This window comes from Thunnus maccoyii, chromosome 5, assembly GCF_910596095.1.
Source record: "Thunnus maccoyii chromosome 5, fThuMac1.1, whole genome shotgun sequence".
Lineage (NCBI taxonomy): Eukaryota > Metazoa > Chordata > Actinopteri > Scombriformes > Scombridae > Thunnus > Thunnus maccoyii.
Genome location: NC_056537.1, coordinates 2,934,809 through 2,958,065, shown reverse-complemented (window position 1 = coordinate 2,958,065; position 23,257 = coordinate 2,934,809). Strand labels below are relative to the sequence as shown.

The 23,257-nt window shown below is 39.9% G+C and overlaps 1 protein-coding gene across 2 annotated transcripts in view; it reads right to left on the bottom strand.

Annotated features, from left to right (window-relative positions):
- Positions 1 to 459: 459 nt before the first annotated feature.
- The window catches only part of LOC121896764 (Golgi apparatus protein 1), a 48,135-nt gene continuing 25,337 nt past the window's right edge, over positions 460 to 23,257 (bottom strand). For both annotated transcript variants that reach the window (XM_042410756.1, XM_042410757.1), the window contains 20 exons: positions 22,695 to 22,766; positions 22,220 to 22,406; positions 20,662 to 20,876; positions 20,311 to 20,432; positions 19,916 to 20,017; positions 18,360 to 18,513; positions 15,251 to 15,475; positions 13,650 to 13,712; positions 12,090 to 12,203; positions 11,710 to 11,798; positions 10,399 to 10,516; positions 9,796 to 9,888; positions 9,562 to 9,699; positions 8,961 to 9,084; positions 8,075 to 8,217; positions 7,735 to 7,836; positions 5,538 to 5,645; positions 3,266 to 3,386; positions 2,426 to 2,532; positions 460 to 1,071 (listed from right to left, as the gene is read on the bottom strand). In XM_042410756.1, coding sequence (XP_042266690.1) covers positions 904 to 1,071; positions 2,426 to 2,532; positions 3,266 to 3,386; positions 5,538 to 5,645; positions 7,735 to 7,836; positions 8,075 to 8,217; positions 8,961 to 9,084; positions 9,562 to 9,699; positions 9,796 to 9,888; positions 10,399 to 10,516; positions 11,710 to 11,798; positions 12,090 to 12,203; positions 13,650 to 13,712; positions 15,251 to 15,475; positions 18,360 to 18,513; positions 19,916 to 20,017; positions 20,311 to 20,432; positions 20,662 to 20,876; positions 22,220 to 22,406; positions 22,695 to 22,766 — 2,565 coding nt within the window. In that variant the 3' untranslated portion in view covers positions 460 to 903. The remainder of the gene's footprint in view (positions 1,072 to 2,425; positions 2,533 to 3,265; positions 3,387 to 5,537; positions 5,646 to 7,734; positions 7,837 to 8,074; positions 8,218 to 8,960; positions 9,085 to 9,561; positions 9,700 to 9,795; positions 9,889 to 10,398; positions 10,517 to 11,709; positions 11,799 to 12,089; positions 12,204 to 13,649; positions 13,713 to 15,250; positions 15,476 to 18,359; positions 18,514 to 19,915; positions 20,018 to 20,310; positions 20,433 to 20,661; positions 20,877 to 22,219; positions 22,407 to 22,694; positions 22,767 to 23,257) is intronic.

The window sequence follows — 23,257 nt, the reverse complement described above, 5'->3', positions numbered from 1 at the left end:
CCCATGGCAATAAATGTAACTAACACAAATCAGAAAAAAAAACAAAAACAAAAACAACCAAAATCAAAACAACCCCAAAAAAACAAAAAAAAGTCTATATAGATATCCAGAGCCAAACAACCCCAAATACTCTTTTGCAGGAGGACGAACTAGAAGAAAATGGTAGTAGAAAGACAGTTTTCATCACACACACACACACACACACACACACACACACAATCGCTCTCTCAGGCCCACACACAAACACACACAGACACCCCCCCCCCCCTCCCAACACACACACACACACACACACACACACACACACACACACACACGCTGAAGTCATTAAAATACTGGAGTCATTAAACTGCTCTATAGAGGAGCATTTCCCATCCCACTTTCTACACATTTACACTTAATATGATTTCATTCACACCCCCTCGCCCCCATATCTTGACCTCTGACCCCTATATCCTTACAACCCCCACCCCTCCCTTACCCCCCTCACCCCACAGCAGAGAGGGGAGGGGGGAGAGGGGGAAAAAAAAAAGCAGAGTAATACTGCATCTACATCAGGTAAACTGCAGGAGGAGCCGGTGTTCTGTATCGCAGCAGCTCAGGAAGAGAAGAAGAAGAAGAGGAGGAGGAGGAGGAGGCGGCAGTGGGCGTGGTCTCTTGAAGAGTGGGCGGGGCTCATGTAGAGGCAGTGATCACCTGGGGGGGGTTGTGGGTAATGTCATCCCGGCAGCAAAGGAAGAAAAAAGGTCAAGAGAAGCCAAGAGGAGTGTTTATAAAGAGGCGGGGGAGGCAGGTGGAGTTCTGGGAGGGGAGGGGGGGGCGTAGTGGGTACTGAGGGGGTGGTTCTGTTTGGCGGTGGTTGTTTCTCCAGTGGGCGTGTCCTGACCCCGGAGTGGGCGGGGTCTACCTGTCCTTCAGCTCCTGAGTGACACGTTTGGTGATTCTGCCGCAGAGCAGCCCCATGAGGAAGAGCAGCCCCACGCCCGCACCAATCACCGTCAGGATGTAGTTCTTGGACGGTGATGTCATCACCTGCATGGCCAGGTCCGAGAAGCCTTCGGCGGGAGCCACCTGACCGGGAGGCGAGGACAGTTTAGTGGCTGTGTTGACATGAGTGATTTTCAAAATTAAAGCCTCCTTTAAAATTTTATCACTTTCATTCCATCTAGAGCTGCAACGATTAGTCAATTAATCAATTAGCTGCCAACTATTAAACTGATCAGCAACTATTTTGATAATTGATTCATCATTTGGAGTCGTTCTTAAAGAAAAAAAGACAAAATACTCTGATTCCAGCTTCTTCAATGTGAATATTTTCTGGTTTCTATGACAGTAAACTGAACATCTTTGAGTTGTGGATAAAACAAGACATTTGAGAAACACTGATCAACATTTTTCTGATTGTTCGACAATGAAAATAATAATAAATCAATTTTAAAATAAAGCCCCTTTAAACAGAATCTATACAGCTTGTCGACTCATTTCAAAATAAAAGCCAATTTAAACCTCATTTTATGCAGCTCGTTCATTAGTCAATTAGTCCATCGCCAGAAAATAGATTAGTGACTTTATGATAAGTAATTACTCATTAAAGCAGTTTTTAAAGCAACTGAAAGTAATTTCTCAACCAAACGCCAACATCTGATTGGTTCCAGATTCTCAAATGTGACAATTGGCTGATTTTCCTCTTTCAGGGTTTGGACTGCTGGTTGGACGAAAGACATTTGATGATGTCATCATCTAGGAAATTATGATGCAGCAGACCAAGAGAAAAAATAAACTGATGGAAAAGTCATTTAACTTTAAAAACCCAGAAACAAACGGAAACAAATTAATTTATTTTAGGGCTGCAACTAATTTTCATTATCGATTCATCTGCTGATAATTAATTGAATAACCATTTTGTCCATAAAATGTCAGAAAATAGTGAAAAGCGCCTCTTATAATTCTTTTATAATAATGTTATAATTCTCAGAGCTTAAGGTGATGCGTTCAAATGTCTCGTTTTGTCTGATCAACAGTCTGAAATACAAAAGACATTCAGTTTTCCATCATGTATGACTGATTAAACACTCACATTGAGAAGCTGAAACCTGCAAAATCTTTCATATTTTTCCTTTTTGTTTCAACTTTGTCAAGTTTTTCTGAAACTCTTTAGAGTCAAATCTGACACACTTTCTTCTCTATCATACAAATTATGTTAAAGACATTTTACAACATATTAAAATAACATTCCCGGTGCAGGAAAACAACTTCAGCTCAGCTAAAAAAAGGGTCAAACTCAGTTCTTCTGTTAGTGTTTGTTCTGTCGGTGTGAAGAGAAGAGCTCAGCGTGTCACATCACCACCAGCTGTGTTTTCAGTGTCCAGAGGGGTTTTTTTTTTTTTTTTTAACTGACAGGGTGAAGAAGTTGCGGTTCATGTACCTTGGCAGCGTAGCTCCACATGTCGATGCGATCCTGAAGTCTCTTCTTGCACTCCGGCTGCAGACGAACACGTTTGTCCTGCAGCGCCTCCATCAGGCACGACATCTCTGAGGAGACACGAGAACAGGACGGACGTCAGCTGGGTTTCTTTTTTTTTAAGGTTCGCAGCTGCAAGATTTTGAAGCTATTTAGTCTTATTTTTATAGAGTTTCTCATATATTTGAGTTTTAACACTGATATGATGAATAAACTAAAACTATAGATGAATTGAACAACATCATGTGTAGAGACTTCGTGTGTTAATAAATAGACATTAAACACCTTGTGATATTTTTCATGGGATTTATGTATATATATATATTTTTTTTTAAATGGAGGATATCTGACCTTCAAATCTAAATCTAAATTTAAAAGAAAGAATTGTTTTTTACTCACATTTCCTTTTTTTTTGCAATATGTTTGTAAGAAAAACATCTGCAGATTTATCACAATTCAAAAGAAAAATGTTTTAATGAGCTGTCAGATGAGCCAAAGACAATTTTCCACTTTTATGGACAATAAAGTTTTATTTTAAGACGTTTATTGTATGAATATGGAGGATTTAAACTCACATTAAAATACTTGTTTTGTTGTCTTTGTTCTTACTTGAATGAGGCACATTTTTCTACTTTAGTTCCACTGTCAGATGTGAGCAGCCTTTAATTTTTTTGTACCATGATGAAAACATGGCTATAAAATCATACACGACAGTCTGTGTTTCTGTCGTTTCAGGCGAGTTAACGTTTGACTTTCATGTCTCTCGGTCAGATGGATGACGGGTGTGTTTGTTTGTGGACTCACGGCGCCCCCTGCCGGGTGGGATGGCTGCACAGTGGTGTTTGATGTCCAGAGCGCAGGCCGTGTGGAGGACGGGGTCAACAAAGATGTCCGCCTTACTCTCCTTCAGCATGTTCAACACCTCCTGCAGGAGGAAGAGGAAGATGAGGAGGAGGAGGAGGGAAAAAGAGGAAGATATTTTGAGAGAAGAAACAGCAGGAGAAGAAGGACAATAAGATAAAGATAAAAAGAAGAGGAGGAGAACAAAGAGAAGGATGAGAAAAAACCCTTTGAACCCTGCGATGCTGTCAATTTCCCTCGTTTATGGCACATTCAGAAACGCTACACATGATCTGAGAGACGTAAATAATTTTTTTATCTTCATGTGCAGACATTTTAAACACAGCACAGATCTCCAAATATAAATGAAAAGAGGAGATTATCAGGGTTCAAAGGATATAAGAACCATGTTGATGGGACAATCTGAGTCTTGGTGATGTCAAAACATGTATTGATAAAGCCAAACGATTGTAACTGTTCTGTATCAGCCGGCGAGAGATCAATACATTTTGGGGAAAGTAAACACACACAGGACTGGGATGCAGCTGTAAAAACTTCTACTGAAGAAAAAAACAGAAATTTGATGATTATGAACCAAAGACCTCAAGTTATAAGGAGCGTCATTTTTCTGATTTCAAAGTGGGTTTACTGATGCTGAACCTGAACGCATCACAGAGAAACTGACATCTTTCTGCTGATTCTTACAGTGTGTGTAAAGTCTCTGTTTTCTGGTTTAACACAGTTATGATCTTGAGGTGTTTAATAAGAGAATTGCTTCTTATTTATTATTATTATTATTATTATTAGGGCCTGAGCCCAAAGGGCGAAGACCCTATTGTTTTTCGTGTGTTTGTTTCTTTCTTATTATTATTCTTTATTAATCCGCCACTTTAACTCTAAATTTGACCCCCTAAACATGCTCAAAAACTCACCAAATTTGGCACGCACATCAGGTCTGGTGAAAAATTTGATAAAATGTAAAAATTAACCCCCGAAGTTCCAAAATGTGCTCTCTAGCGCCACCTATGTATCTAAAACGGCCGCCACGGCCCGTAGGAATGTCGTAGAGAGATCGAACCAAAACTCAATTATTCGTCTCATCAAGACCTACAAATCATACGCTGACACCCCTGACCTAAATCCAACAGGAAGTCTGCAATCAGCTTTTCAAAATAAGACTTTGCCCCAATTTTGGCCCCCGAACAAACGCTATCTCCTCCTAGGGCGTTAATGGTATCGGCTTCAAACTTAAATACATGACTTATCACACTGTGTTGAGCAAAAGTTATTAAAAACTTTGTAATAACTCGAACGGTTTAGATTTAGTAAGCCCTGAAAGTCGGAGTGCGACATTACACCTTACAATGTAAACCAATGGGGAGGCAATCTCTGGGCATGGACTTTGTGCCAAACTGGGGCATCTGGCGTCTAAACTATAAGTCCGACCACTTTCAAACCTGTATCAATGGATTCGCGACGAAAATTCCTACAAAAAAATGTGATTTTTATGTAGGATTTGGCCAAAGTCATGGGATTTATGAGGATATTTCACAAGAAGCGTTCTCTAATATCCTCCTCTCCAACTGCTCCTGGTGATGTCACTCCCTCAGTGCTCTGAAACATTCCGCAATACACACTCATTACAAAATCACAGGAGGAGCAAGAAAAGACTTTAAAACTCACACTCTAATATCTCAAAAACAATAAAAGATAGAAAACACATGTAAATTCAAGATTTGTAGGTCAAAGTCTCGTGGCTCATTTAAAGTTCAAATGAAGTTTGTATCTAAAATTATGTGGAAGCAGTAAATGTTCAAAAAGGTGTGGGTTCGCTCACACTCTCCATTCAAATATATGAGTATTTTTCTGTGTCCAGCTGCAGTTACTTATTGTCTCTACACACCTGACAGTACACATGTCAATCAAACTTTCAAAATAAAAGCACACCACACTTGTAAGAAATATCCCTCATATATATAATTGTCTGTGAACAGAGGGGTGGGCTCACAGAGAGACACTGGTTAGTATTGTGTGTCAAAAGACTCTCACACTGATCATCTCCAAACGTTTTCTTGGTTCCCAGAAGCTTAGCTGACTGCACCGCGGCCCGATGTGCGCAAGGGCGCGAAGGCCCGTTCAACGCTGCTTGCAGCTTTAATTATTATTATGTTTTAAAACGGAAATAAACGTTTGCCTGTACAGCGGTCAGTGAAGGCAGCACTGAGAGTTTGTTTACCTTCTTACATCCTTCCTGTTTGATCTTCAGCAGGTTGACCTTCAGACACTCCTCCACCTGCCCCGTCTGCTCCTGAGCTGCTGCCTCCTCCGGACACAGCTGAGAGATCTGAACACACGCACACGCGCACGCGCACACACACACACACACACACACACACACACACAGACACACACACACAGTAATTAACAGGCGTATTTCCTGTCTACGGCTGCAACTAATGATTATTTTCATTACTGACTAATCTACTGATTATTCTCAGCTCGTTGTTTGGTCTATCTCACATCAGAAAAGAGTGAAAAGTGTCGCAACGTGATGTCATCAAATGTCTTGGCCCAAAACACTAAAATATACTAAAATTCACTATAATATAAGACCAAGAAAAGCAGAAAATTCTCACATTTTAGAACCTGAACCTATGAAATGTTTGTTTTTGCATGTCTTAAAACAAACAGTTATTAAAATGGTTGCACATTAATTTTCTTCCAATCAGAATGAATCAGTTGATTAATCAACTAATTGTGGCAGCTCTAGTGCCGTCTCATTAAGCCTCTTCCTGCTCGCTGTAAACACGGCCGAGTCCGTCATTACTTTAATTTTTCACACTGAGAAATTGTCAAATACTGACTTCTTTGTTCTGATGGTAATGTGTGTTAATTTGCACATTTAGTGGCGTCAGCTGTAAAAATTTCCACTTGTCAAGTTTCATCAAGATCAGTCGGCTTTAATTAAACATCTTTTCATGTCTGGCAGAACCAAACCAGCAGCACCACAGCGTGCACGCCGCAGCTGAACTGGAAGAGCTTTTAGTTTTATATAATTTACTTTATGAATATGTTTTTATATACTAAAGATGTGTATAGTTTTACACTGTGTTATTACTGGTTTGATCTGTAATGGTCTGTCTGTAAACCACATTTCCTCTGGCATGATAATAAAACTGAAGTTAAAGATTTCAAGACTATTTTCAAATATTTTGTGGTCATATTTTAGATTTGAAGAAGTGCAAACATGTTACATATTTTCCATTAAATTCAGTCGTTTCAGTCATTTGAGCCAATCACAGCAGCAGGTTTCACCTGAACTACCACTGGAACATCTGCAGGCATTTCTTCTCCTCAGCCAATTAACTGATTATACAGATGTCCAATTATTCAATGTGTTCAAATATGAAGTATCCACTATGCTCTTATGTTGACAGTACAGCATTTGGCCAATTAGTAACAGTAGATCACATTAATTTCTTGTTTAAAGAGGACGTATTCTGCACATTTCCAGCTCTTTAATTATATTCTGGGTCTCTACTGGAATATCTTTACATGATTTCCAGTTAAAAACTCCTTATTTATCTTCTACTGGTCCTTTATGCAGCCCCTCAGTTCAGCCTCTGTCTGAAACAGGCCGTTTTAGCTCCTGTCTCTTTAAGGCCCGCCTCCTGATGAGCACGCTCTGTTCTGATTGGTCAGCTTTCAGGAAGCTGCATCACAGCCGACGTCAACAACATATAAACTTCTCAAATACATCCGTACATGTTTGAGATGAACTTTAATCTGAAATATGTGAGTGGACAACACCAACTACACATGGAAAAACCTTAGCAACCACCTTAGCAACCAAGACTACAGTACGGACTGCCATTTATGAGCATGTGTGATGCGCTGATGTCGGCTCGACGGGAAGGTAGAAAAAAACATCACAAACGAAGCGCTCAGAGCAGATTGAAGCCCTGACTTTTGACTAGCAGGCAGCAGAAACTTTGACCATGTTTAACATCCGACATCATAACAGGATATAAATAACAGAATATCACAAAAAGCATAATATGGCTCCTTTAAGTGCTACTGAGAATGTCGAATTAGAGCCCAACACAATTTAAATATTTTCTCTGCTTTTCAATTTTCCACTGAGGGAAATATTTTGACAATCAAAATATCTGAAGAAACATCAAATTATCAATAAAGTCCTTCCTTCTACCTGACTAACGTTCCTGGAACTGACTATAACTGACCGTAACAACTGTAATAATGTCAACCTGGTAGCATTGTCTTAATTTTTTGTTGTATGCAGTCATGTCATACCCACTGTGTGTGTGTAATTCTTTAGCTCACAGACACTAATAATCATAAATAACAGTATGTATTTGAACCCTGCAGCCTTGGTTATGTGTGTTTGTATAAAAGCATAAATAGTTATGAACCTCCTGTGTGCAGTGCATCTGCAGCTGAGGGTCCAGCCTGTAGTCCAGCGCCGACTCCTGCAGGATGACCCGGATCTGATCCTCACAGTCTGAAGACAAACGCTGCCACAACAAACAAACAAACAAACAAACAAACAAACATGTATGAATATTTATTTATATGACCTAAATAATTACTTGTTTCTACAGTTTTTTTTCCATTTTATTCTGATTGCAACTTGATGTATGAAGTGTTTTATCCATTTGTCCTTTTTTTTTTTGTTGTGTCAGGACTACCAGTACCGCTGCACATTTACACTGATGTCATTAAAATGTAATAATAATAATAATAATGTCTGACCTGGTCTGCGTATTTGAGTTTGAGGCAGGAGATGACCTGACCCTCCAGCTCGCTGTCGGCCGTCGCTTTGTTCAGGATGGACTGACAGAACTTCGGGATGTCGGCTTTACAGGCTTTCCTCAGAACCGGGTTCAGCCTGTAGTCTGGAGACACAATGAGTTTCATTAAGCAACAGTCAACTGTCAAGCAGAGTCAGGAAAGAGAAACTGTGTTAACTTTTTAAGGACCACTTTGAATTTTAGACGTTGGGAATAAGAATATTTATGGAAAGTGAGGTTCTCACTTTGGGGGCAGACCTTCAAAGGTCAGTTTGAGGGTTAAGACTTGGGGTTAGACATTTAGTTGTGATAGTTAAGGTTAGGGCATTGGGCCAGGGCATTGGGAGGCAAATAACGACCAGTTTTTACTTCACATCGAAACTTTTACTTATTTATTTTACAAACCTACTGTAGATGAGAGAATAAATCCCAATGAATATATAAGCTTGTTCCAACTAATACTTCCTTCCATTAAATATGCTGGTGTCACCGAGCTGTTTGAACACTGCAGGCTGCTGAAATTAACTCTAATAAACCGACCAGAAACAACATTTTAATGTGTGAAATCTCACTCCGGGATCCCACTGGGAGCGTGTCAGAAGCGGAGCGTCTTCACCGCGGGGAAGCCTTCTGCTGTTTAAAGCCAGTTGCACTCCTACAACAGTAATTACAGCAGCCTAGTCAAAGCTGATAAAGTCCCTTAAGGCTACCGTAATTACTGCAGTAGCAGGGCAACTAAACTGCCAAATTTTGTTAACTTGCTCAGCTTTCGTTGATTTGGTCATTTTGCATGTGTGTGTTTGTGTGTGCGTGCGTGTGTGCGTGCATGTGTGTGTGTGTGTGTGTACCTGTGTTCTGAGTGATCTGTCTCTTGGTGATCATCTGTTTGCATTTCGGATCCATCAGCTCGCTGTTCTTGTTCTGTTTCAGACACTGAAGAACGTTTTTCCCCTCCGACTCCGTACAGAACCGCTGAAACAGGAAACAGTGTTCACATACATGTTTCCTCATAAAACACACAGGCAGCCACCAACACACTTATAATAACTGCAGAAATGATTGATCCGTGTTGTGATTGTGGATAAAGGCTGGGTGTATCTTCAGGGTAGAAAAATAATAATTTCTTGTCATGTCTTTGGGAAAAAAACCCCCAAAATAAACTATATAATATCTATAAAATATCTACTTAAAGCAAGATTCTTGTAAATAATCTTTTATATTATTTTACTTGCTCTCTAACAAATGATTAGAGACATAAATACACCACTACACTTCTTACTGCTACTACTTTTTAAATTTTGTTTTGTTTATTTGTGCTTTCTGTTATCACATGACTTGAATATCTGCCATCTTCTTCATCTTTTCCACTTAAGAGAACCACAATGGAAACAATCTTTCAGCTTTATAGTGTTTTTTTTTTATCCTCGATCATGTGACGCTGGTTTTTACCCTGATCATGTGCTTGCAGACTCTCATCAGCTGGTAATCCAGTTCGGGGTCAACCATCTCCACCTCCTGCAGCTTAAATATCCTCTGGTGGCAACGCTGAGTCAGATGACGCTTGCTCTCCTTCAGACACTCGATAACCTGCAGAGAAGACCAACACGTCTGATCGTTATTGACTCGTTTACTAATATGCATCTCTATTAAACAGCTGTGGCACTAAAAAGTGTGGCTGCTGACCTGCGCGTTGCCGAAGGCCACGTTCTGACACAGTTTGTTGATATCCTGCTTACAGGAGTCGTACAGCTCCGGCTCCAGACGGATGTCCTCCGACTGCAGAGATTCAGGGGAGGATTTAGTGGATTTTTAGAGAAAACACAGACACAAAGAAAAAACGGAGACACCTTTAATCTGTAGCGAGCAAACGAGACAAAAAGAACAGAGCGGCTTAAGGAAAGAGGGACAAACTTGAGATAAAAATATTAGAATTAGAGGTCAGAAGACGAGAGCGGAGACATGAAACTCACTGAACTTCCTCTCTGATCTGTTGGAAACTGTTACAGCAGCAGATTAATGCACGTGGTTTAGGAACTACATCACATAGAGGTGGACTGTTCAGGTGTCCACTTACGTTTGGTCTAATAGTTAATGGTCTTTAGATTTCTCAGACTGACAGTAACTGTGGTTGGACTTCCTGTCTCTGTGCTGCTGTTTAGTCTTTGTGCAGCGGTTCGCTACCTTTCTCCACTGACACAAACTAAACATCAGACGTTTCTCTGGACCGCTGTCCGACTGTGTGACGGCGCTGCGTGTCACAGTGAACGACGTGTCACTTGAACGTACCATCTCCACCTCCTCCACCCGCAGCTGTTTACGACATTTGACGGACACTCGCTGCTCCTTGGCGTCCTGCAGCGTGTCGTTCCTCACCGTGGTGCTCAGGCAGATCACGACGTCCACCCTGAATATCAGGAAGACACAAGGTTACAAACCCACAGGATGGGAAAATATGTCTGTTGATGAGTTGTGGAAAATACTTATATATATAAATATTTTGGTTCACAACCTTTTCACTCTAAAAAACAAACAAATGTCAGTTTGTGACCTGAAATATGTGAGTGTTTTTAGTGTTTGCCATCTTATTAATCAACATGTAACTACTTGAGTGTGTTCCGACTGCCAGGTCGGGATCGGCTGGAATAAATCCTGCAGTATTTATGATGTCAGTAATATTTATTATAATGATATCTCAAATATTTTCTGTTAAATGTTATTATTGTCTCTACATTATGACCTGTAGAAATACCACAACTGCAGATTTCAGCTTGCAGGAGGACTGTAAATCTGTCAATTATTTCCTTGATTAATCGATTAGTTATTCGGTCTATAAAATGTCTGAAAATTGTGAAAAACGTCGCTCAGTGTTTCTCAAAGCTCAAGACGACGTCCTCACATGTCTTGTTTTGTCCAAAACTCAAAGATATTCAGTTTACTGTCATAGAGACTAAAGAAACCAGAAAATATTCACATTTAAGAAGCTGGAATCAGAGAATTTTGACTTTATTTCTTTAAAAAATGACTCAAAACGATTAATTGATTATCAAAATAGTCGGCAGTTAATTTTATGGTTGGCAACTAATTGATTAATTGGCTTATCGTTGCAGCTCTAGACTCCATATTATTTATGATTATACATCCTTGACAACCTGCTCAAACCTGACTAGAGTTCACTGCTGAATGTGTTTCTAACATTCCTGAACCAGGATGCTTTTTTTATCCAACCCTAAAAAAAAAAACCAAAATAAAAAATCCCTCTATCGTGTGTTTTGGGACATTTTGAAACTTTTCTCAGTATTTACTGGATTGCCGGATGAAAAACGGCTGTTGGCAGCAAACATTATAATTCAGCCACCAGTCGTCCCTCTGAGACACTGACAGAGCCGGAAAACCTCAGGAGGACTTCTGGTGAAACCAACTGACCAGCCAGCGTTTACAAAAGCACCTGAAAAAAATATCTGAGCATGGGAAGGTCAAATCTGACTGTTCTCAAAAGACCCGTTTCATTATTTTCAGAAGGAAGACTGTGGGATAAAGATGGAAGTTGAAGGTTTTTTTGGGGGCTGGAAGTCTCTGAAACACTGATTAGTTTCTTACTTCTTCTTAATGTTGGGACACAGTTTGAGGACGTCTTCCTTACAGGCCGTCTTGAACTTGTAGGAGAAACGGAAATCTTTGATCTGAATCTGTACACAGATGAAAAAAAGAGACAGACAGAGCAGCTTCTTAGTAATAAACTCAGCATATAATAGAGCTGCAGACTCATTACTGAATGCTAAAGCTGTAATATCTCATAGAACTCAATCTATGAAGAGAATGAACAAATGCATTATGTATATTCTGCCCATTTTTGCTGCGTAATAAAGTATTCATGAGAAAAATGTGTCACTATAGATGACTGAGTAACATTATAAAGCTTCTTACGTTCCTGTTGATCTAAAAACAAGATGATGACATATTTCCATCAATCTGCTCACCAGCTGGAAGTGCGTCACTCCCACCGTACACTTCTCATTCATCTCCTTCTGGTGTTTGTTCTGAGCCAAACACTCCATCAGGTCACCGGTGTCGATCTGATTATCAGCAACCTCCTGACAGGCAGAGACGCAGACAAAAAGAGACAGATGAAGAAAGAGAGGAAGACACACAGAGACAGAGAGAGAGGGTCGGTACATTTTATGTTATTAAAGACTATCTTAAAGGTGCAGGATTTAAGATTTTAGACATTTATTAATGATCAAATGAATATCTGTACTATCGCTCTCAGTCATACTGAGCTGCCCGCTGTTGTCATCTAGCAGAGGTTATAAAGAGGCGTGATTCAAACAGCCAGCGTTGGATGATCCTGCAGCCGCTAACCAGCCGGACTGAATCCTAAACAGTAGCGGTTAAACTGAAAAGACGGCGTTTCTTTGCACAAAGAGAACAGGATTCAGAGGGAACTGAAACGAGGATAAACAGGTTTGGTGTTTGGGAGATGGAGAGCTTTAAAAGAGGCTAAAGAAGTGAAACTAGACGCCAATGTGGCGTTCTTCCTTCTGGATATTTAAGTGTCCAAAGCTGACATGTTTTTGTGGGTAGCAAACAAACATCTCCATTGGCATGAAAGTGTTTGGACTTGTATCCGGGCATTAGTAGTTCAGAGGGCGTAGGCTTAAGGAAACAGGATGGGAGGGGTCAGGAGTGGCGAGGAGTGGCGAGGAGTGGCGAGGAGTGGCGAGGAGTGGCTTACCCTCTAGTGGTTTGAAAGTTAGTTAGCAGGCTCATAAATAGTATTTTGCTGCCCCACCCCGTTGAAAGTTTCACTCCTGTTTCACCTCTGAACACAGCATCACTGACGGATGTGTTTGGGTGTCGTCAGAAATGTAACCGTGGCCAACAGTGATGTCACAGGGTCCCAGAGTGCATCTGTACATCACTGCAGCTAGTTGAGAAGTCCGTCTTTTGAGACAGTGAACCAGACCGAGTTAACAACAACTACGTTACTGTAAGCGCAATAAAAGCTTCGTGTGTAAAAAGCCAATAAGAGTACTTTATTAATGTAAATCAAAGGTTTCAGTACTGGACAAAATATGTCTTTGATGCTGCAGCGTGAAGGTTCAACATCCATGTGAAGTAAAATAAGCAAACCACATTTTGAGTGGAGGGAGACTTTAATGTGTTGCTTAAAGTAGGTTAAGTTTAGTAAACTAAGTACAGTAATGAGCGTCCATGATGCTCTGGTGAAAAGACGACAGATGAAATAAACACAGCAGCTCTTCAGAACACAAACCTCCTGTTTGCCTGCTTCTCAAAGCCTTCATTTTTTTGTTTACAGGGTGTATTAACATGTGAAACCACTCTGCTCTCTGCCTTTTCTTAATTCTGTTTACTTTGGGAGTCCAGGGTTTTACACTCCTTAATTCAGAGTAACACATCTCTTCTTTTGTTGTCGTTGAGCCAAGAAATCTGAAAAAAAAAAAAACTCTTCGACTAACCCAGTTCAAACTGGATTTAATAAGACCTAAGAGACCGTGGATTTCTCAGTGGTGACTTACGTGGCAGTGGGCCTGGATGACGGGTTCACAGGCTCTCATCAGCAGAGCCTCGATCTGAATATCCTGAGGACAGAACAAACAGGAAGATGATGTCAACACAGTAAGATCAGATCAATATGCTTCATTTTTCCCCTTTAAACACTGGATACTTTCACATCTTTTCATTTCTAAAAAATCCTTTAAATGAAGCAAACTGAAAAATCAAACTGTTCACACTATGGTCATAATTAACTACGACGGTACGGAAGATTTAAAATGTCTTAATTAAAAACAAAAACAAAGAAATCAGTGAAATACTACACACTGTTATACGTGTTCCCTTTGTATATATGCATTTTTTGAGTTATAATTAAATGAAAAAACATGGTAAAAGACTATAATTTAGCTTTGAGTTATCTTTAATAACTTTAATTGTTTTTTGATTATAACATGAATGTTTTACGCCTCAATAAAATCAAATCAACAGAAAACAAAGTGAAGAGATGTTTTGCATGTCAGTGTTGTCCAGCAGGGAGCACCACAGACCCGCCAGCAAAAACATATCAACTACTGTCACTGCTTTTCATTAGAGCTGCAATGATTAGTCCACTTATTGATTGACAGGAAATTAATCGGCAACCATTTTGATAATCGATTAAAAACTGTCTGCTTCTGACCTCTCGAATGTGATGATTCTCTGTTTATATATTATATCAAGTATATATATTCTTACATATATTATATATCTTTGGGTTGAATTGAATAGTCAGACAAAGCAAGAAAACTGAAGACATCACAATTGTGAATGCAGTTTTTTCACTATTTTTTAACATCCCGCTAACAAAATGATTAATCCAGAAAATTATCTGCTGATTAATTGATAATATGTTTTTTTTATGAGGAGCTTTTTTTCTTCTTTAAGATGGAGAAACATGATCGATGCCAGACTAAAAAACAGTCACTTTCTCTGTTTCTTTGTTTGATTTGTCTTGATTTAGTCTTTTTAAATCTTTTATACGATAAGTCGTAAATGTTAGCAACCAGCAACTTAGAGGATGGTGCTCATTATTTTCCTCTACGGCCAAATTTTCCTTTAATTAATATTTCAGTCAAAATTCTACAGTTTTCCTGTTAATGAAAAATACTCAAAAGTCTTTTTATGTCCTGAGATACAGTCCACAACTCAAAAATATTCAGTTTATCATCATAGAAACCAGAATATATTCACATTAAAGAAGCTGAAAACAGATGATTCAGATGTGTTTTTCTTAAGCAATGACTCCAAACTGAATTATTTAATATTTGGCAACTAATTGATAAATCATTGCAGCTGTACGTTGAACAGAGCCACGGTGCTGGAGAGCAGAAAACTGAAACGAGCGGTTTAACTTTACAGTGATACTAGAGACAAAACGTTGCTCTGAAATGATGAAAAAAAAGACAAACAAAATGTTAACCTTCAACTTATCTCCTCAGTTTAAACTCTCAGACAATCACTGGTGAGCTAAAACAAACCAGACAAAACACTGAACAGATGAAACACTGGGAGGCAGCTCTTCATGTGACCTGAAGCAGTGACAGTGTTGCATTATGGGTAACAGCAGCAGCAGGTGTGTCGTTACCTCTGACTCCAGCTCCGTCAGGTTTCCCACCACGTCTCTGCAGTCCGACACCAGATCCTCGAGGTGATCCTGAAGACACTCCAGCTCCTGTCCGGCCTCCGTCTTCTCGCTGCACCACTTCCCCAGGTCGGTCATACAGCGTCTCTGCAGCTCAGGGTCCAGCTTCACGTCCAGCGCCCTCTGGTGGAGAATCCTCTGGACCTCCACCTTACAGTCTCTGGAGAGCTGCAGGAGGACGACAGCGTCATGTCCGGTTAGAGAGGACATGAGAAATACTTCACTTTTATTGCTCAGAGGCTTTAAACTGATGCTCCACTCTGGATTTTTAGTGATTTCATTCTTCACAAATAAACACTACACAGATCTCACACCACAGAAAGTTGGATCATAAACTGACTGTGAAAGGACCAAAAACTCCTGCAAACAGGACCAAAACATTTCAAATAAAGTACCAGTGATCAACAGTGTTTGGGACTTTTTGGTCCTTTCTTCTTCACAAATAAGGATTTTGTTAAGTGGCTGTTAAATTTATGGCTGAAAACACATTTTCCTCTGAGCTTCAAGGAGCTTCAGAGTTTCTCTTAAACTATATAATTTGAAGAAAATATGAGTGTTTGAAAGATTGTGAGCATAAAGTGGGGCAGACAATGTGCATTTTAATTAATCTTGTAAGATGTTTTTACTGACCGACTACGACATAGAGCTCACACAGAACGTTCTACTACGACGAAAACACGTACTAGTGGGAGGAGGAGGAGGAGGAGAAGAAGCAGAAGCAGAAGAAGCAGAAGCAGAAGCAGAAGCAGAAGCAGAAGCAGAAGCAGAAGCAGAAGAAGAAGAAGAAGAAGCAGAAGAAGAAGAAGAAGAAGAAGCAGAAGAAGAAGAAGAAGAAGAAGAAACAAGCTCAGATTGAAATGTATCTGTTGACAGCAGCCATGTTGGAAATCAGATTGTAGAAATGTTCAAACTGAGAGAAAGCAGATGAAAATTTCGGATCTGCCAGAAATCCAACCGATCATCCGGCAGCCAGATCATTGATTGATCAGGTGATTAATCAGCTGTCATGACTTCATACTTCACATCAAACGTCAACCAGGGTGTCCTGAATGATGTTTTTTTTTATATCAAAATTCATGTTATTCTTTGTTCTGCATGCTTATAAACGATCTTAATAACTTTGCAGTCTCATATTCTGTTTTTAGGGTGACTCTGTAACATCTGTCCAGAGGCTACGGATGAGAAATAGCCTCTTGGCTAACTCTGACACATTTACAGTAATGTTTATTAAATATGCACTGTCCCTGTTAAATAAACCAATAAATAATAATAATAATAAAATAAACTCATATGTTAAAAATGAGTCATTTCAGGGTTAAAATGGGGCTTAATCTGCACAGTGTCTGCCCGGCTTAAGATGGACTGCAGAGGAAAAGATTAGCCTGCAGGAGAGATTTCAGCTTTTGATACTTTTCTTGTAATGAAAGCTGGTCAAACTTCATTTCAACAGACATGAAATGAAGCTGAGCAGTGGCGCCTTCCTTCATAAAAGGAGGAGATTATTACCTTATTTTCCATATTTTAGGGTTGTTTGATTCTAAAACAACATGTTTTAGGTGGAGTATCCCTTCAATGACATTACAGATTCAAAAACATAATTAGCTGCAGTTGATTAATCACTGTAACCATGTTATCCATCATCGGAGATTCGTATTGATTCTTCACATCACACAGTTCAGCAGCTCGCTTCACTTTCAGCAATTACTCATGAGAATTATCTCCCACATGCACAGAAACACGATGAGAATTACCAAACGCAATCACTTCCCGCACATGACAGGCAGGTCCAGTTTCCTGTGATGATCATTTTCCCTTTTAAACATCATCATCATCATCATCATCATCAGTTCAGCAGCAGGACATACTCACAGTCAAACCCTGGTTTTCTGCTTCAGACGCTCCACTGGGGAGCTACGAGAACATTCACTGGTCAGTGAAGACGGTCAAAGATTTCCTGTATATTTATTACTTTTTAAAAAAAATGATCTTCGACATACTATTTATCTTTATATTTATGTCAGTTTAGGCATTTAGATGATGCTCCAAAGCAACTTCTGAGTATAAAAAAACCCTCAAATTTAGATCAACACTACAAGGAGAATAAAAAGAGTCAGTTCACCCAAATTCAAAAACAGTTTTTTTCTGCTCATTGTGGTATCGAAGTCATATAATAATTATAGTTGAGACTTCTGCCACCACTTTTATTTGATGGAGGTGAATTTGTTTGTGGTGCTCACAGTATTAAAATAATAATAATAATAATAATTTTGAGGAAGTCAACAGCAACATTTCTTTGCAGAGGCAATGTCCCTGTAGGTCTGGACGACCCACGGACTTCACTGTGTGTGTTTCCATCCATTTTTATTTGTATTTTCAATTTGTGCGATGAAAATAAATAACGAAATATCGGAAAGAAGTTTTCACAGTTGGCGGAGGTGGAAAACTCAAGTGCAATAGAAACAGATTTAGCGAGTAAATGATGATGAAGCGTGCGAGTTAAACGTCAGTCGAGCTTCCACTGAAGAGATGAAAACATCAGATCTGTGCGGAGCGATGAGGAGACTGTAACCTTCCTCAAATCAACACATGAAACAAACAGAAATGTCATATTTCCGTCACGTTTTCCACATGATTTCCATCGTTTGAGCTTTGACTGCGGCTCTTTTAATGACGTCATCTCGTTGTGTCGTCTTCTCCTGCGACGGTTTAATGGCCACCAGCTGTTTATCTTGATGAATTAACTCCAAATATTTGCAAAACAGCAGAGGATGGAAATGTGTATTCATTTCAGTTTTCTGCTATTTTGGAAATTCGGTTAAAATTTGTGCTAAATTTGGATGGAAACAACAGTAGCTTGGTTTCCTTCAGTAGTTTCTACAGCTGGTATTCAAACCAAACCGTCTGCATGGATACGGATCACAAGGGATAAGCGAGAAATTGCACTTTTATGTAATTTGGGTGAACTGATTCTTAAAAAAAAAAAAAAAAGGTCAGAGGTGAAATTAAAAATCTTCCTCTAATCCAGGAGTGATGACAGACGTAGGTATCTCACCCTCCGTCCCTGCTCCACAGAACGGTAGGCGTGGCGGTACAGGCAGGAGAAAATGGCGCCCGGCGGCATCATCTCACTGGTCTCGTTCCAGCCGTGTGTGTGGCAGAGCCGGGCCGCGTCGCCCTGACATTTCTTATACAGGATGGGATCCAACCTGGGAGACGACACGGGGAGTAACTGGTTAACAGACTGGACACTGGTTTTCTCCAGTGTTCACCAAATTAAACAATGTTTTTAATGCCACACAGAATACAAATTTATACCTTTTTCACAGTCATACCAGTCAAAGTCAACGGACAATAAAACCTATAATTATCTATTAAAAGTACATCAACTTCTCAAACCCATCCGTACATGTTGGAGCTGAATCAGATCCAGAATATGAATATGAGAGCAGACAAAGATTAAAGAACGGAAGCTGACGTTATCTCGTCAAGACAGTAAACAAGACGCAGCAAAGGAAGCACTCAGGACAGACTGAAACCTGAGCTTTATCTTGTTTAACATCACAACAGAACATAAATGACAGAAAACCACCAAAAGCAGAATATGTCTCCTTCAGTTTTTTTGCTAAAAATTGACACTTCCTGCTGCCGTAGCTGCAGTAGTGACGGTGTTTGCTGCAGGTCTGATGCTGCTGAATGTAAAAATCCACTAAAAAAAAAGGATTTAACAGCTTCCTGCAGCACAATCCACTGTCGCATCGTCTCACTTCGTTGTTTATGGATGTAGAACGTCTCCCGTCAGCCACAAACACACACACACACACACACAAAAAACTTACAACTAATGTCACAATGTCACTGTCTATTAAGGATGTGCAGAGATCCCAGTATTTGTATTTGTATCTGTATTTGTATTTGTTGTGGCAGCAAAATTATTTGTATTTGTATTCGAATAAATGGAAAGAGGCTTAAAAATCTTGTTTTTTGTTTTTATGACACTTTTAATTTTAGAAAATGTGTTACAATAAATGTTCATGAATAAACTACCTTATGACAGACAGACCTCTACCTATTTATACACCCATAACACAGAGACAGCACAGCGTGTAATGTGTAAGGAGGAACTTCAAAGGCTATTATTGCTTTGCACTTTTCATTTATTGCCTATTTTTTTACAACCTAACTTTGTGGAAAGGAGAAGGGGAACAACAGGTTTAGAGAGTCCCTTGGGAGCTCAGCTTTATCTCTGGGGAAACACCCCCAACAAATATTTTTTTAAATATTTGTATGAAACAAATATTTGTATAAAACCCACTATTTGTGCTTTGCCGAATAATGTATTTGTATTCGGGCACACCCCTACTGTCTACAGCAAATATTCAAGACCTTTGGACATGAATCTTAAGACTTTTTAATATCTTCTGAGGCCTTTTTTGTGGGAAGTGAAGCAGCAGATCTGCCTCAGAAATACAGATACATCAACTCAGTACACTGTGATACTATAACACCATGTTTCAAAACTCACATTTATTGGTGTTTTTTTGCTTTAAGTAGAGCAGTTCATCTGCTTCACTATCTAATTAAAGCATGGAGAGGATTAGCTGAACTTACTTCCAGTCTCTGGCGATGAAGTACTGCAGCTCCAGCAGTCTGTGTTCACAGTCCTCCACCATCTTCTCGGTGTACAGATGCTCCATCAGACACGACAGGATCCTGCAGCATCAGCAACACAGATGTATTCACATTGCACATTCGCTAACAGATGCTAAACAGAAAATCTACAGTGAATACTGCAGACTCTGGTATTTAGCATCAAATTAAATCTTTATTTTACAAACAGAATAACCAGTTTCCTCTGAAACATGTAGACTTTCATGATTAGGAATTAAAATTAAATGGATAAAAAGGTCTTTTTACTTTTTAATTTTACTTTTAATCTCTGAAGACGAGAGATGAGACTATTATGAATAAATAACAGTGTGTGTGTGAGAGTGATGAAGACTTACATGGGGTCTCCGTTGCGGATGTGTTTGCAGGCGGTCTGGATGACGGACTCGCAGGCCTCGTTGAGCGCCCGGTCGATGCGGTAGTCGGCTCCGGGGTCGGCTTCCTGGATCAGAGTCTGGAGCTGAGGACAGAAACCAGGATTCTTAAAAACTCACAAAAAACAGGCAGCAACAGCAGGAAAGGAATTCTGGAAAAAGTAGGTAATAGTAAAGGAGGAAGGTTGAGGGAAGGTCTAGAACTAGTTCTAAATTTATAACAGCTGGGGATTTAATATCCAGTACGAACGGGAGGAATGATCACAGCGAGGAGAAACCTCTCGGTGTTCACGCCGTCCCTTAACGCTGACTTACCGCCCTCTGACAGCTGGGGTCGATGGCTCCCATGTCTCCTCGGCCGACCCTCATCAGACAGTGCAGCGTTCGTCCTTTGCGGTGAAGACCGGAGCAGTGACCCTCGATCTCACTGCGACAGTGCAGCACGATCTCCGGACTCAAGGAGAAATCCTCCATCAGCATCCGCCTGTAGTCCATCATCTCACCCTGACACTCGCCGCTGACCACGCGACCTGACACACACACACAGACACACAGTAAGCTGTGGTGGTTTGCTAAATTAGAAGATGTTATTTAAAACTAATCAAGTGTGTTTGATGGAGCAAATCTCCATTTTTGAATAGTTAACTATAACTATATTATTTAGCTTTTTGGGAAAGGATGAGGAGTTTGATAGACTGACTGTGTTTAGTCTTTAGGGCCACAATCTCTAACCTCATGTTACTTTAAACATGATTTCAATGAGCTCCACACAGTGAGGTATTCAGGTTTTAAATTTGGGGAGAAAGAGAGCACTAGTATCAGATCAGTACTCTGTATCAGCAGATACTCTTGTTCAGTTGAGGTATCAAAATCTTTATAGGAAGAGAAAAACTTTGATCTGTGCATCACTAGTTTGAGGTGATGTAGGAACAGCGTCCATCAGAAAGCACTGACATGTTTGTAAAATGTCCTGCCCTGTACATATATAAGTATATTTAAGGGATTATTTTCAAAAATGTTTCTTCAACCTCTCTAAAAAAAAAAAAAAAAAAAAAAAAAAAAAAAATCCTCTTCTGGCTTTAGAGTAGGGGTGTCAAACTCATTTTCACCAAGGGCCACATCAGCATAATCGTTGCCGTTAACACACCGCATTGTTTTTGGTTGTGGCTTTCGTGAACAAATTCTGCTGCGATCGCAGTTTGCCTTTTAGTTCTTGGACAATTTGTTGTTTTTCTTGAAGGCTATTTTTGGCATACTTAGCTCCGTGTTTGGTGTCAAAATGCCGACGTAAATTGTTCTCTTTGGGCACAGACGCCGCCTCATAACACAAAAGACATACCGGTTTTTCTTCTTGAAGCACAAACATGTTTTCTCCTTCCCATCTTTCTTGAAACTGCCTTCCATCTGCATCAATTTCTCTCTTTCTAGACATTTTGGGGTCATTATTTATATTTCTCAACTCCACTGTTGGGAAAATCTCATAGATGTGGATACATTGCAGTCTAATGGCGGGATACCATCACTTCGTGGGTAACATAATCGGCATGCATTGTGGGAAATGTAGTTTTCGGTCAATACCCGCTTTTGACTTCAATTTACAATCAGACCTTTTTCTCTCGTGGGCCACATTTGGCCTGCGGGCCTTGAGTTTGACACATATACTTTAGAGGAAGCTAACTATAAGTGTATTATTCAGCTGGACTGTGGGGGGTCATTGTGTGGTTCACACGTCAATAAATCTCTGGTGAAAACAGAGCCGTGACTGACAGGTAATTCAGCTAATAGCGGCGTCTGACTGTGCTAATTAACAGTCAGAGCCGTGACTGACAGTAATTAACTGTGTAGGACCGAGAATGATTGACAGGCGGCTCACCTCGATGCACGGCCGACTCCAAGCAGAGCAGCAGGTAGGAAAGGCGGGCCTCTCTGGCTCGGGGCATGTTGCTGTCCGCGCTGCAGCGGTACTTCCTCAGGTCTGACTTGCAGGCTTTGGCCAGAGAGTAGCTGACCTTGTAGTCCTGAGCGATCAGCTTCTGCCTGGTGGTCAACGCCTCGCGGCACTGAGGACGCAAACCGGCATCAAAACAGAGTTTATATAACACGCTTTGTCATGCTAAATTTAAGGTTAATGATTAATTTTCAGCTCGACCATATCAATCATTCTTTTCTACACTCATTCTACACTCCAGCTGACATGGAGAATTTAAAATGAAAGTGGGGCTACAGCTGGTTAAAATACATCTATTTGTAAATATTTGAAGATATTTTCTGATTTTTTCATTTGGAAACGCTATAATCAGTTTTCCAGACCTCTCCAGTTAGTAAAAATGCAAATCTAGCACACTCACCCTCTCAGACATCGCCTCCTCAAACTTGTGATTGAAGAGACATTTGTAGACTCGTCCCTCTCCGGCCAGCGTCTGAAATAAATAGAAACAACAAATCAATCAACAGCAGTCAGATCGTCTAAAAGGTGACATCAACGGCCCAAAACCCCAAAGATATTCAAGATTACTATCATGCATGACACCAAAAAGCTTAAAATAATCACATCTGAGAAGCTAAAAGTATAATTTTTTTGGGCATATTTGCTTATAAAATGACTAAAACATCTGCTAATTAATTTTCTGGCGACCGTTGAAGGTCTAATGGTGCTTTAAATGGTGATAAACTGTTTCTTCTCGATTAAAAAATGACCCGATAGAGGATCTAAAATAAAATAAAATGAACATTATTTACTAGTTGATAATTAGGAAAGAGACGTCTGCTGTTACGTTATGATAATGCAGCTTGTAACTCAATTTAAGGATCAAAATGACGTCATAATGGTGGTAAAAACATTTACTTTCTATATTTAGCCACCTAAAAAAACATAGAAAAATATAAAATGGACAATAATAAATCAGCATTA